The 15,848-nt window shown below is 46.4% G+C and overlaps 1 protein-coding gene across 1 annotated transcript in view; it reads right to left on the bottom strand.

The window, feature by feature from the left end:
* Positions 1-15,848, bottom strand: part of LOC138360325 (exportin-7-like) — a 215,790-nt gene that overhangs the window by 79,093 nt on the left and 120,849 nt on the right. The window contains exon 5 of the mRNA XM_069320244.1: positions 2,877-3,036. Within this exon, the coding sequence (XP_069176345.1) occupies positions 2,877-3,036 (160 nt within the window). The remainder of the gene's footprint in view (positions 1-2,876; positions 3,037-15,848) is intronic.

The following is a 15,848-nucleotide window of genomic DNA, read 5'->3' as shown; positions in this document are numbered from 1 at the left end:
TGGTTTGAGTTTAACTATTTGTTTAATTACATCCTCCCTGCTAACTGCTAAACTAGTCAACCTGTCCTCGTCCCCACCCACATAGACTTGTTCAGCTGAAGGCATATTGTTAAGCTCCTCTTTAGTAAATACAGATATAAAATATTTATTAAAAATACTACTCATCTCTTCATCATTATCTGTTATTTGACCTGTCTCAGTTTTTAATGGACCTATCCTTTCCCTAATCTTTGTCCGGTATAACTGGAAAAAACCTTTAGGATTTGTCTTTGCTTGCTTTGCTATGCGAACTTCATAGTTTCTTTTTGCTTTCCTTATCTCTTTTTTAGTATTTCTAACCAGTTGTACGAATTCCTGTTCTAAAATGACTTCCCCATTCTTAATCCTTTTGTACCATGCTCTCTTTTTACCTATAAGGTTCTTCAGATCCTTTGTTATCCACTTTGGATCATTAGTATTCGATCTATTCAATTTATATGGTATACTACGTTCCTGGGCTTCGCTTAGAATATTTTTAAATAGGTTATATTTTGAGTCCACATCGAAAACCCCTTTTACGTCACCTATCGCTGGGTTCACGTCTAACTCCAAGACCGGCCCACACCCCATACCCAAGACTTTCCAATCTATTTGACCCAATAAATTTCTTAGGTTATTGAAATTAGCTTTTCGAAAATTAGGTACTTTAACAAAATTTTCTCCTACAGATCTATTCCATTCTATGCTAAATCTGATTTCTTTATGATCACTGTTCCCTAGCTCACTCCCTATTTCGATGTCATTAATTTGTGTTTCCCTGTTAGTTAACAGTAAATCTAAAATATTATTTTCCCGCGTTTGTTCCTTTATGTGTTGCGTAAGAAAGCAATCGTCAATTAATTCTAGAAAATCTTCTGCTTCATTATTCCCTGTTTTGTTCAACCAGTTTATTCCGCTAAAATTAAAGTCACCCATGACATAAATACTGTTAGATCTAGATGCTCTAGATATTTCATCCCATAGATGCTTTGCTTCCATTCTGTCTAAATTTGGTGGCCTATATATAACTCCTATTATACTATTATTTGCTTTTCCGTTTAATTCTATCCAAATAGTTTCTGTGTGTGGCTCAGTTTTGATTCCCTCTTTGAGACTACATTTCAAATTGTCCCTAACATATATGGCTACTCCCCCTCCTCGTCTAATATATCTATCTGTGTGAAATAGTTAAAATCCATTTATTTAATATTCAGCTAATAGTTCTCTATTTTCTACATTCATCCACGTTTCGGTTAGAGCGATATCTATTTTTTCTGTGCAGACAAGAGCATTTAAATCGTTTATTTTATTTCTTAGACTTCTACTGTTAGTGTAATATACCATAAGTGAATTGTTATTTTGAGGCCTTTCAATTTCCCTGATCATTTTGCCAATTCCTTTCTCCCTCAAACACATACTTTTATTACCTCCTTCCTCCAAATCAATTCCCATACCACTATCTACTAACAGTTTAAACCCAAACAAACGCCTCTAACCACTGGTTCCAACAAGTTTGCAACAGCAACAACCCCAGCCCTCGATAGATGCACCCCATCCCAACCATACATTTCATTTCTTCCATAGAAGTGTCCCCAGTTGTCTATGAAAGATATTGCATTAGATTTGCAATATCTTTCCAGCCGGCAATTGACACCAAGTTCCCTCGACATCCATTCATTTCCCACTCCCTTTCTTGGAAGAATACCACATATGATCGGGATTCCTCCCTTGTTCCTAACTAATTCAATGGCTGTCCAGAATCTCTGTATTAGTTCCTCACTCCTAACTCGCCCAACATCATTACCCCCTGCACTAATACAAATAATGGGTTTGTTCCCATTTCCCGTCATAATATCTTTCATGTTTTCATTGTGATCATTGCTGTCTTCTTATATGTGCTGTCAATCTGCTGTATGGTGTCTATTAATCTTGTTTAAATTACCAATCAAGCTGTCAATGTAATCAATCAGAGCTTTAATATACCAATGTGCTTTTAATATACTTACTAATCTCTCTCATCTCATTTTTTTTCTTTCAATGTATTTGTTATCATTTTATTAATTCTGCTAGAATTTACCTACTTAAAATTATCTGTTAGATTAAGGACCTGCTTGAAACGCTGCGCGTACTAGTGGCTTTACAAGAGTGTAAATACTGTACTATGCTATGTATTCTCACAAACCCAATGTACCTTCTTGTATATAAATAAAATAAAATAAAATAAAATAAAATAAAATAAAATAAAATAATAATAATGTGATAGGAGTCAAGACCAAAACAAAATATTTTTTGTTTATAGACCATATGAAATATGAAATATATTGAAAAGCAAGTTATCTGGATGCAAAAGTAAAAAGAATATCGAAATTAAAGTTAACCCAGGAAAGTGCTGCATCTGTAAGATTGGGGACCAGAAGACAAAATGTGCCCTACTAAATAATTCCAAGTCTGTTGGGAGACACCAGTAAGCTGTTGAAGCCATTGATGCAAAAGGTAAATCATCATAAGATGATGAACACATTACCCAAGGCGATCCACACATGGTGACCGCAGGGCTAAACAATTCTGAAATACTCAATTTGTATCTCTAAACTACCTCAATGAATTGCACCTTACCTAGTCAACAAAGGATCCCTGTAGTTGCATTTTAAATAAGTGCATTAATACTTATTGGGTGTCAACAGTGAAGAGGCAACTCTTCCTACCAACAATTTGAACGGGTTCTAAAACCTACCAGGGAAAGATACGACTCAAATTCAATAGAAAGTATAAAGTAAATAAACACAACTACGTTATAAAGTGTCTCCCTACTGGGGTTATATAATAAACTTCTTGTTGTTGACTTTTTTAAAGGATACAACCAGTCAAACAGCATCATGTAGGATGGCTTTGAACTAAATGAAGAAGCTAATCCACGAATATCTCTTGCAAGACCGATTAGGCACATTTTAGCCTCGTCTGCCTGGAACATTGGCGTTTCTGCTTGATCTAGATATCGACCCACACTGTCAAATGTATCTGCAGAGAAAATAAATTTCTTGTATTCTGAAGAATAAAAATGACAATTCTTATCAGTAAATAAAATAAAAATTGCATTTACTAACTGCTACAGGCAAATGTCAGTTAGTAAATGTTAAATATACAGAGCAAGAAAAATTATAGAAGGAACAAACAGTAGCAAAGGTAATTCAAGAAACAAGTTGCTTGATCCAAGTTATCAAACGAGCACTTGCATGAGTAATTTTGATCAATATGGACTATAATACAAATTTTATAATAATCAGTAACATATACAGTAGAGTTTTCTTAAAAACCAGTAATCAATGTAATGAAACACCATTTTCTGGGCGAGTCTTGGAGCCTCCCCGGAGCTATCCAGGCTGAGATATCCAGGCTATAGAAATACTCCAATGTCCTATTGCGCATAGAAATGCATATGTGATTTTGGAGCATTCTATATCTGCCATCAACCTGGACAGGCACTCAGAAAGGTAAGTGCCTCAAAACAAACCGCTATTCTGGAGAAACCAATGAAAATAATAGAGCAAGTGGACAGAACTCCCTCAATTGAAAACGAGCAAATGAGCATGACGTCACACAAACTGCCCCTCATGTCTGCACAGTTCTCCCCTCCCCGGGAGGGGGAAAAGGGGGGGTCCCAAGACTTCCGCACCGGCGATCCACACCTCAGTTCCAAGGCTGGATATCAAAAGACGCGAAAACCGCCGACTGGAGGGAGGGAGGGTTGCCGGACAGCCTCGGGGATTCACCCAGAAAACGGAGTTTCATTACATTCAACGCTGGTTTTCTGGGTGAAGCCCTTATGGCTCCCCAGAGCTACTTCATCAAAGACTAAGATAAGAAGAGGACCCGGGAGGTGGTCCGTGTTCCAAACCTCAACTCGAAGTCGAGACGGGCTGCAGCCACTAACCGAAAGCGACACAGACCCAACAAGACCCAGGAACGTTAACGAGGTAGCATGCAGCCAGGACCCTGTTCGACCGCCAAAAACCCCATGCCTGAATATCAGCCCAGGACATATTCCAAAAGACAGCAGTAAGAGCAGTGAACTTACAAACGCCATGCGGATGGGGATAGACCACAGGCTGGCTAGCCTTAATAACCCTACGGACGACCCGTAAACAGGAAAGAAGGGAACCCGGATTAACCCAAAGCACGTCGCTGGACACAGAAGCCGTGGTGGGCAAATAACGGCAGAGGGCTGCAACCGGACACAACACATGATGCACCCCCAGTCAGACCAACCAAGCATCAACAACCCAAGGACCCCTCCAGAGAGCAGCTGTCTCATTCTTCCCCAGAAAAGAAGGAGAAGGCTGCAAACAAACAAACCTATCTCCATGACTGAGAGAGCAGAAACCCTTGTGCCGGAGGAGAGTATGAAGCTCCCCAACCCAACCCTCAGAGGCCAATGCCAACAGGAAAAGAGCCTTTGAAAAACAATCCTGAACTGAAGGGGCCACAACAAACCGAGGAGAAGAGAGGTAGGCGAGCACTCTATAAAGACCAGGATGGCTCAGGTGGTACATGAGCGGGCCGGAGATAAAACAACGCACGAGACAACTCACAAAACATTGCAGAAGTAACAGCTATACCAAAAGACAGCTGAAGCGGCTCTGCCAGTGCCGCACGATACGAAGTGACAGTATTCGGCATAAGATGACTGTCCAGGAACAACCACGAGAGAAAGGAAAACACCACCCTAACCGAAAGTGAAGTACGACGACGAAGAGTCAAAAAGAAACCGAAGGACCATCAGGAAACTTCATACTGCCGCCGAGACGAAGCCCGTCAGTGGGATACCAACAATGAAGCCACCTGATCACCATACAAATGGTGATAAACTCGAGTAAAAAATGCCAAACGCAAAGACTCAAAGAGAAGAACGAACCAGTCTCATAACGGACTGGGGCGAGTTTCTCAAAGAGGCGGAGCTGCGGAAAAACCTCTGGGTTAGGACACTGGGCAAGCAGCGCTTCAAACCATAGCTGGGCCGGCCATCACGGGGCCGACAGGACTACTCGCCCTGGGTAAGTCTCCAAGCGAGCCAGGACCTGGAGCATCAGCTGAACCAGGGAAAGAGGTACAGGAAACCCCACCTCAACCAGTCCTGCCGAAAGGCATCGATCCCGAAAGCCTCGCGGTAGGGGAAAAGCGCCACATATACCGGAAGATGCCTCGACCGTGCTGACGTGAAGAGGTCTGGCCAAACGCCTGGCATAACCAACTGAGTAAGTCGGCATCGACTGTCCATTCTGTGGACAGGGAAACGAACAGGGACAGGACGTCCGCCAGGATGTTGGCCCACCCCCCCCGGACGTGAACCGCAGAAAAAGACAAACCCCGAGAACTCAGCAGGCAAGTCACCTGAAGCCCAAAGTGCCAAAGACCGCATCGAACCCCCCTTGGTTCAGGCAACGAAGCACCGACAGCAGTCTGAATAGAGCCTGATCGTTGACCCACGGGTGACCCAAACCCTCCGAAGCACAAACCACACAGCCGTGAACTACGTACCGTGCTGTGGGCCCGATGAAAAAACAGACCCCACTGTCGCGAACTCCCGCACTGTACTGTGGGCCAAACAGAAGGACGGACCCCACCACCGCAAACTCCCACACTGTGCTGTAGGCCCGACGGAAGGACGGACCCCACAGCCCTTGGCCGGCCTGGTGAGCACAGGTCACAAAGCCCCAGCCCAGAGACAACGCGTTCATGAACGTATCGAGCGAGGGTTCGGGTAGGCGCCAAGGCACTGAACCCTGTAAAACCCGAAGAGGAAGAGGGCGACGCAGCAGCCGACGTAAGGTCCCCGGAGAGTCGAACCCAGTGATCGCGAGAGAGGCAGAGGGAATGTTCCCGAAGGAACCAGAACAGATGATGAAGCCAAACCCGACCCGGCGGGTAGACCATCATCACAATGTTCAGGCTCCCGCACAGACCCTTGAGCCCAGGTGACCCAGGAGCCCCCAGAAAGAAGCGCATGCAGGACAGCAGCCAAATGAAAGACTCCAGAGGAAGAGACAAGGAAGCGGTACGAGAGTCCCACACAAGGCCCAGCCAAGTCCGAACCTGGGAAGGAACCAAATGCGACTTCCGCCAGTTCACCAGGAACCCGAACTCCGCTAGCTGGGAAAGCACTAAACCCCTCGCAAGAAGACACACGGACCGACTGGAAGCCCAAACCAGTCAGTCATCGAGGTAAGCTAATACCCGAACACCTAACAGACGCAGATGGGCCACCACGACCCGGGTAAGACGTGTGAACACGCGAGGTGCCAGGTTCATCCTGGACAGGAGACAATGAAAGCTGTAACTCTGATACCCCATAACAAAACCGAGCCTGGTCCCTGAACCCGGGATGAATCAGGACATGCCAATATGCGTCCTTGAGCTCCAGGGACACCATTCAAGTACCCAGCTCCAACAGAAGCCGGACCTGGGACAGAGTGGTCCTCTGAAAGGAGGGGCAAAAAACCCAGGGGTTCACACGGGACAAGTTCAAAATGAACCGCAGGTCCGCACAGTCCTGTTTCGGAATTGGAAACTAGCGGGAAGCCCACCTGAGGGACAACGACGTTTCGACCACGCCCAAGTGCACCCACTCCAAGACGACCTGACAGAGCACATGAAAAGAAGCCTGCCTTATCAGCCTCGAGCCCCCCCCCCCCAAAGGAGGAGGAGCCACCCAATGCCACCAAAGGCTGCGAGAAACGACCCAAAAAGCCCACAAATTGTGGGACTAGGCATGAGCGAACAGAGCAAGCCTCCCGCCCCCCCATCGCACCGTCAATAGGGCGAATTGCGAAAGGGCCGGTGCCCCTTACGAGAACTGGGCCTGTGCACAGTGCTCGCTCTGTGCACCGACCACACACAGACGGGACCAAAGGGTGCTCCGGTTCTCAAAGTGCCACCTGTGGCCCACCTCGATGGGCGGAACCGCAGGCCCTGCATGACCCTTCCAGAAGGAACCCACCCTCGACCGCCGGAGAACCAACAGATCGGACATCGGGCGGCAGCTGGAAGAGGCCGCCTGCATATACTTTTCGACTGCAGAAGCAGCAAACAACAACGGACAGAAGGGCAAAGACAATCTAAGAGCCAGGGCCCAAGCAGATTCCAAGGAGGAAGCGAGCACCACCTGCCGACACGTGAGGCGTGCAGCGAGAAACCACAACAGCGCATCACGCAGGATCAGCGCAAACAGCCTCAAAAGTGCAAACGATGCACGAGCAGTGAGGCAAAGGCGCTAGACCCAGAAAGGCCCCAAGCACCTCTACATCCTCCATAAGGCAATCCGAAGACAGCTCAAGGAAGGAAAAGGAACGAAGGACCGAAACCATTGAGACCCGTGTGCGCAAGTCTTCATGTGCAAGGGGACTTGCACATGAAGCTAAAGACCACGCCAACATCCCGCAGAAGAGCCGGAGCGAAAAGGCACTCATTAAGGTGTGCAAAATCACCCGCAGGTAAACCTGGAACACAGTCAACACCTCACGCCACTCAAGTGTACAGGTACGACAGAAGATGTCCCAAGCATCCAGCGAAAACATAGGGCAGTCCGTTAGCCAGGACAACTCCGGAACTTCATAATGAACCCAGTATGGAGACGAAGACCCAAAACTGAAGAAAGATGGATCTTTAATAGAGGCATAACCCGGGTCACGCAGGAGGTACCTTACCTTGAGGTTACCTTGAGGTGCTTCCGGGGTTTAGCGTCCCCGCGGCCCGGTCGTCGACCAGGCCTCCTGGTTGCTGGACTGATCAACCAGGCTGTTGGACGCGGCTGCTCACAGCCTGACGTATGAGTCACAGCCTGGTTGATCAGGTATCCTTTGGAGGTGCTTATCCAGTTCTCTCTTGAACACTGTGAGGGGATTGCAAGTTATGCCCCTTATGTGTAGCGGAAGCGAGTTGAACAGTTTCGGGCCTCTGATGTTGATAGAGTTCTCTCTCAGAGTACCTGTTGCACCTCTGCTCTTCAACGGGGGTATTCTGCACATCCTACCATGTCTTCTGGTCTCATGTGATGTTATTTCTGTGTGCAGGTTTGGGACCAGCCCCTCTAATATTTTCCATGTGTAAATTATTATGTATCTCTCCCGCCTGCGCTCAAGGGAGTACAGATTTAGACTCTTTAGTCGGTCCCAATAGTTTAGAAGTTTTACCGAGTGGATTCTAGCAGTAAAGGATCTCTGCACGCTCTCCAGGTCAGCAATTTCTCCAGCTTTGAAAGGGGCTGTCATTGTGCAGCAGTACTCCACTCTAGAGAGCACAAGCATTTTGAAAAGTGTCATCATCGGTATAGCATCTCTAGTGTGAAAAGTTCTTGTTATCCAACCTGTCATTTTTCTTGCAGTTTTGACGGCTACTTTATTGTGTTCTTTAAAGGTAAGGTCTTCCGACATGAGTACACCCAGATCCTTTACAATGCCTTTTCGTTCTATGTTATGATTTGACTGAGTTTTGTACGTGGTTTCCGTTTTTATATTTTCATTTTTTCCATAGCGCATGAGCTGGAACTTATCTTCGTTAAACACCATATTATTTTCTGTAGCCCATTGAAAGACCTGATCTACATCTGACTGGAGGTTTGCCGTGTCGTCTATGTTGCCTACTCTCATGAAGATCCTAGTGTCATCTGCAAAGGATGATACAGTGCTATAGGTTGTGTTCTTGTCTATGTCCGATATGAGGAGAAAAAGTACTGGAGCAAGCACAGTACCCTGGGGGACTGAGCTCTTCACGGTTGATGGGCTGGATTTTATTTTGTTGACTATTACACATTGGGTTCTGTTGGTCAGGAAATTGTAGATCCATCTGCCTATTTTTCCGGTAATTCCTTTTGAACGCATTTTATGTGCAATAACACCATGGTCACATTTATCAAAAGCTTTTGCGAAATCTGTGTAAATTTCATCAGCGTTTTGTTTGTCTTCCATAGCATCTAATGCCATATCATAGTGGTCCAGCAACTGTGACAGGCAAGAGCGCCCTGTTCTGAAACCATGTTGTCCGGGGTTATGGAGATGCTGTGATTCCATGTATTTTGTGATCTTACTTCTTAGCACTCTCTCAAAAACTTTTATAATGTGCGATGTTAGTGCTATCGGTCTGTAATTTTTTGCCTCTGCTTTATTTCCTCCTTTATGAAGTGGTGCTATCTCTGCTGTTTTTAGTATGTCAGGGATAACGCCAGTATCTAGGCTTTGTCTCCACAGAATGTGGAGGGCCTGCGATAGTGTTTTTTACAGTTCTTGATTAATATGAAGTTCCAAGAATTCGGGCCTGGTGTAGAGTGCATAGGCATACTGTTTATGGCTTCTTCAAAATCCAGTGGGGATAGGGTGACGTCTGATATATGATTTGATGTTGGTATCATATCCACGAAAAATTCATTGGGGCTATCAATCTTTAGTGTGCTTAATGGCTCGCTGAAAACAGAGTCGTACTGCTTCCTCAGTAGCTCGCTCATTTCTTTGTTGTCATCGGTGAAAGTTCCATCTCCCTTTCGCAGGGGCCTGATACTAGATGTGGTTTTTGATCTTGATTTTGCATGGGAGAAAAAATATTTCCGATTTCTCTCTATTTCACTGATGGCCGTGTGCTCTCTTTGCCTCTCCTGGGTTTTGTATGATTCTTGTAGCTTGCGTTCAATTGTTTCTATTTCTCTACCTAACCTTCTTCGCCGTTCTTGAGATAGGGTGCGACTCTCAAGTTGTTCTCCGGTTCATTTTCTTCGCCTATATAAGGAACGACGTTCCCGTTCCAATCTGCATCTCCTCATTTTTCTTAGGGGTATGCGGTTTGAACATATTTCTAGTGCTACTGAGCTTATTTTTTCCAGGCACTGGTTCAGGTTTGCATTTTCTAGCTATTCTTCCCAGTTTATTTCTGTGAAGTCCTGGATTATTTGCTCCCAGTTTATCTGTTTATTATTGAAGTTGAATTTGCTGAAATCTCCTCCTCAGGGAATCGGGACTGGTTTTGAAGGTCTACTCCCCATGCTTGTCATAACTCCAATTAAGTTGTGATCTGAGTAACAGGTATTTGTAATCATTATGTTCCTGATCAATTCATCATTATTAGTGAAAATGAGGTCCAGCGTGTTCTCCTTCCTAGTTGGTTCTACTATTTGCTGGTTTAAGGCAAACCTGTCGCACATCCGTAGCAGGTCATTTGCATGTGCCTGTTCATTTAAGCTACTTCCTGGTATTCTTTCTGATATTACTGTATTAGCCAGGTGCTTCCATTTCAGGTGCCGTAGGTTGAAGTCCCCAAGCAGGATGATGTTCGGAGCTGGATTTGTGAGGCTTTCCAAGCAGTGTTCTATTTACATTAGTTGGTCTTTAAACTGCCGAGGGTTTGCCTCCGGTGACTTATATACAAGGACAATAACTACATTTAGGATCTCTATTTTGATTATCAGCACTTCCACCATATCATTTAAGGTGTTTAGCAGCTCAGTACAGATGAGTGTGTCTTTGATGTAGAGGCTGACCCCACCCTGAAGCCGGTGTTTCCTATCACATCTGAAAAGATTGTACTCTGAGATCCATATTTCACCATCATGGTAGTCCTTTGTGTGGGTTTCTGTTAGGGCTGCAAACACTGCATTTGCCTCATGAAGGAGACCATCTATAAAGTGGACTTTGTTGGATTTGCGTGTTTTTATACCCTGGATGTTGGCAAATATAAATGATGTTATCGTGTTAGTGGAAGTGCTGGAAGCCTTACTTAGTGTTAATATCTGAGGCTCTGGTAAGGAGGCCACTGTGTTTTCCTCCAGGGTGTGTTGTTTTGGAAGTGATTTCGTCCAGTTTTGGTAGTAGGACGGGTGGTGTGTGGTGTAGTACCTTTGTGCGTGTTGATAATTTGTATTCCAGTCTTGTGGGTATCTCCCTTCCCCTTTGTAATCCTGTAGTGGTTCCATCTGACTGTTCCTCTCTCTTATATTTACTACTCTGTTTCTGCCTTCCTCTAAAATGTTTCCAATAGTGTCATATTGATCTTCCCGTCTATAACACTGTGTACCTCTCACATGGAATTCCGGACACTGAAGATTGTAGCATTTCTTGTCCCTAATTGAAAATTGACATAATTTAGGGTGGAAGTATCTACACCCTGTTCCAAAACGGCATGTACCCCTCGCCAACATGTTCCTGCATTTTCGAGGATGCAGAAAATGGCATTTTGCTCCTAATTTTCCACATTTGCATATTCCTTTAGTGTAGAATTTGCAAATGTGTTCCGGTTTTGCGTTTTTCAAAGTACTTATATCTGTGTTTGTCTTGTCTACTTCGTTATTGGAGCCATCTCCGTTTTTCGTCCGCAATTCCTTCATTTATGCACTCTGTCTCACTGTTGCTCTCATCGTTTATATTACCTGGTTCTGCAATATTGCTGTTATTTTGTACCACAATACCCTCTTCCTCCACACTACTGCTGCGGTTCTCTAAACTATCTGTTCCTGAGTTTTGATCGTTTTCCAATGTTGACTTTTCCCAGTCCGCATATATCACTGGTAGCCTGTCTGTGAATGATAATCTCTGTGACTCGGGAATGTTTTTCATCAGTTTAGTTATGTTCTCTAACATTAATCTGTCATCTTTGCAAACCCAGTAAATTCCTTGCCTTTTTGTGCATCCTGGAGATAATTCTGTACAGCCCAGGTGAAATCTTATGTTACAGATGCAGCACGTTACGCCTACATTACGTCTTCGCAGTACTCCCGAACACTCGCCACACCTCTCCATTGTCTGATGTATTGTGTTGTATTTGTGGTTCACTGTATGGATCACTTGTTGATGTCAGTCCTTTTAACTCTATATAAAATTATATGTATATATTTATATATATAATATTTATAATATTATATGTACTGTATGCCGTATATTTGTAATATTATGTATGTTATTTTGTTCAAACTTTATGGCAGGTACTTAGCGTAGAGTAGCGAAGCTGATCCCCGGTCGGTACAGGTGACCTCTTGTTGTCCCAGGTTGATGTCACTAGTTTCCAGTTACTCGATTTATAGCCACTGATGCTGCCTCTTGCCACTATTCCATATTTCTAGTATTCTATATTTATAATATTCTATGCACGATTTTCCTTCACTTCCAACTTATATGTTTTTGTGATACCCGTTCCACTTCACTGTTCCACGAATCACCGTTCACTATTTTTTTTTCCTCATACACGCTTGTACATAAAGCCTCGTGCACTGGCTCACACGCGGTCTCCCGTTTATTCTCTATTTAACACAAAGTTCCATTGTTAATGACTGTTTTCAATTTTCCAGCGGGTCACTATGCACTTTGTTATGTCTGTAATCAGTAATCCATGGCAGTAGTCCTAAGAAATCCTGGTTAATGTCACGATTTTAACGGAGCCCGCACGATACTTCTTCCCCCTCCCTTGTCCTCGACTCGACTCAAGGTAAGCCACAATCGCTGCCTGCACCTCAGCCGGAGAAATGTGGGAAGCCGAAAACCTCTGAAAGGATGGACCAAAGGACCCGCAGGGACACGGAACCGAACCGGGAAGGAGCTGAACCCAAATCCAAGTCGTACGCAGAGGGGGAAAAGGAAAACCCCACTCCTTGTTACAGCAAGCCCCGCCCGGAGAGTCTGAAAACCCAGGCGGGGTCCAATGATGCCCAAGACCCCCAAGTCAGCTCCTCCCAAACCCCGGGAACATCCACGTCAGGCCCCGGTGCCGAGTCGTCCTCCAAAGCTGTGGGTTCACAAGAAAAAGCTGGGGCAGCCAGAATAGCAGGAAGAGGATGGGCGCATTGGTCAGACACCGGAGCTATGGCTGGAGGAACTTGACTCGAAAGCCTCCTCAGCCACCCCGAAAGGGGCAACCCCAGAAACTGCCCGAGTCTCAGAAACCTCAAAACCCTGCTACGACCCCGAAGCCTTCAGATGCTTAGTAGCTAGAAGCAGGATGGGGGGGGGGGGGGGGAGGAACGAATGAACCACTGCAGGGGAAGAACGAGGGGGCGTGGACGGAACCAAGGCCGAAGCGACCAACACTCACAAGTCCGGGTCCCGATAAACAAAACGAGGCAGCCTCTGGGCATCCAGGGAAGCAACCAACCTAGCGCGCTTCAGCAACCGAAACCTATCACTCAATGCACGAGCTGCCTGCACCCGAATATTATCATCATCAGATTGGGTGAACCGAGTCACATACTGGCAACAAAGCTCACAGGACTCTGGGTCGAATGTGTCACCGACTCAACAGACAGCATGACGGAGGCAAAAACAATGAGCGTCGCCCTGAGACAAGGGGACAGAGCAAATCCTCAAACTGCCAAAATGTGAGAGAAGACTTAGGAGTCACATCCATTGGACCCGAGTGCCCCTGCAGGGTTTTCCAGGGCCAGTCGGAAAATCAACCAGTCGGCCCCTAGACTGGGTCTAGAGGGCCGACTGGTTGATATGGGCTCCCAGTAGGTCTGCGTGTCTGCTAGCCAGGGATGTGGTTCTTCCCCAGCTTGCCGGGTTTGGGTTCAGGTGAATTGGTGGAAATCTCATCTGGTTCCATCCCGGGATTGGACTTAGCTGAGGCTCGTGAGGGATTTTCGGACTTCACCCATTTCTCTCCCTCCGGTGGCTTTGCTCCAGCTGCCATCTTGTCATCTGCTGTTTTTGAGGGAGACCTGGGTCACTCGGTGGTTGCTCATGCAGGGAGCCTGATCTTTTGTCTTGTTTTTTTTTCTGCTGGGCATGGTTTGAAAGGCAGCCCCGTTCACTGCTCTCGCGATCACTGGGTTCAGCCTCCGGGGTCCTCGTCCGTTGTTTTGTCTCTGGCTTCCTCATCAGGTTTTTCAGGTTTGGTGCCATGACGCCTTCCCCTTCCCTTGCTGAATGTGTTCATGGACACCTCATCTCCTGGCTGGGGTTTTGTGACCAGCGCTCACCAAGCTGGCCAAGGGTGTTGGACTCCATCCTTCCGTTGGGCTCACAGCATGGTGTGGGAGTTTGCGGCTGTATGGCAACCACTGTGGCGAATTTGATTGCTCCGGGGCTCTATGATTCCTCTCCATTCAGACTGCTCTCCCTGTGGTTCACTGTTTCAACTGGTGGTTGGGGGGGGGTCCCTGCAGTCCACGGCTATTTTGGGCTGGTCGCATCGGGTAGCTCTTCTGCTGAGTTCTCGGGGTTTAACTCTCTGCAGCATTCACATTCAGAGGGTGTCCAACATCCTGGCAGACGACCAGTCTCAGTTCCTTCCTCTTTCCACGGAGTGGATGGTTGATACCTCCTCCTTCCTTTGGTTTTTTCGGATGTTCAGGCACCCAGAGGTGGACCTCATTGCATTGGCTTGGTCCTGGAGCTTCCCAATATACGGGGCGCCGTTTCCCAACTGCAAGGTCTATTCAGGTTCTTCTGTCTTTTTTTCTTGGCATTTTCTTGAATGGCATCTCATGCCGAATACTGTTGCTTCTTATCGTGGGGCGTTGACGGAGTCATTCCAGCTTGTGTTCAGGGTGGATCTCACTTCCGCTCTGTTCTGCAGTCTCTCTAGTGGGTTTTCTTTGTTGAGCCCCTTCGGCTCCCTGGAGCTTTACCAGGCTGATGTGTATATATTTTAGACCGTAGCAACAGTCAGTCAAAGGAGTTCTAAGCCTACCGAGAACCAGAGCCAGAATCTGGCCCCCTCATGAAGAGCAATGGCCAAAAGACATCCCCATGTAACTGGAAGTAGTCTTTGTCTGACATCTACTAGGTCAGGCACCCATAAAGGTAGGAATTTCAAAACTAACTACTGGAAACCAAAAACCGAACTAGCAAACAGAACTCCCCAATCAAAAACAAGGAAACAAACATGACGTCACCACAACCGCCGCGCATCTGTCTGCGCAACCCTCCCCTCCCAGGGAGGGGGGGCGGGGGTCTCAGATCTCCATGAAGACAACTCTCCTCAGTTCAGAGGCTGAGTATCAAAAACGCGAAAAACTGCTGACCGGAGGAAGGGAGAGATGCCGGGAAGCCTCCGGGTCTCATCCAGAAAATGGCATTTCATTACATTCAACGCTGGTTTTCTGTGGAGAGCCTCTTTGGCTCCCCGGAGCTACCTAACCAATGACAAGAAGAAAAAGGGACTCCCCCGGGAGTCAGTCATCACTCGCTCCTCAACTCGAAGTCGAGACAACAGGTTGCGACCCAAGACTATACACGCCCGAGAAGGACTAGAAACATTAACAAGGTAATGTGCAGCCAGGACCCTGTTCGACCTCCAATAGCCCCGTGCCCAAAAGATAGGCCAGGACATTACCAAAACCACAACCGAATGCCAAACTTACGGACGGCGTGGGCATGGGGAAAGACCGCAGGCTGGCTAAACCAAATGATCCTGCGGACAACCTGGGAGACCGACGCCCTAGATTAGGGAAAAAGGGAAACTGGGTCAACCCAAAACGCATTCACTACCACAGAGGCTGTAACGGGCAAATAACGGTGAAGAGCCACAGACACAAAACATGATGCACTCCTGGCAGAACCAACCAGGCATCCACAACCCAAGGACTCCCTCGGAAAGTAGCACACATATTCTTTGGCAGAAAAGGAGGAGGCGGCTGCAAACGAAGAAAACACCACCAGGACTGAAAGAGCAGAAACCCATGTGCCAGAGGAGAGCATGAAACTCTCCGACTCGACCCCCCAGAGGCCAATGCCAACAAGAAAAAACCAGCGTTGAATGTAAAGAAACACCATTTTCTGGGCGAGACCTGGAGGCTTCCCGGAGCTATACCGGGCTGATGTGTATATATTAGACCGTGGCAACAGTGAATATAGGAGTTC

This window comes from Procambarus clarkii, unplaced genomic scaffold, assembly GCF_040958095.1.
Source record: "Procambarus clarkii isolate CNS0578487 unplaced genomic scaffold, FALCON_Pclarkii_2.0 HiC_scaffold_107, whole genome shotgun sequence".
In the NCBI taxonomy this organism is placed as follows: Eukaryota; Metazoa; Arthropoda; class Malacostraca; order Decapoda; family Cambaridae; genus Procambarus; species Procambarus clarkii.
This window is presented reverse-complemented; position numbering and strand designations above follow the sequence as displayed.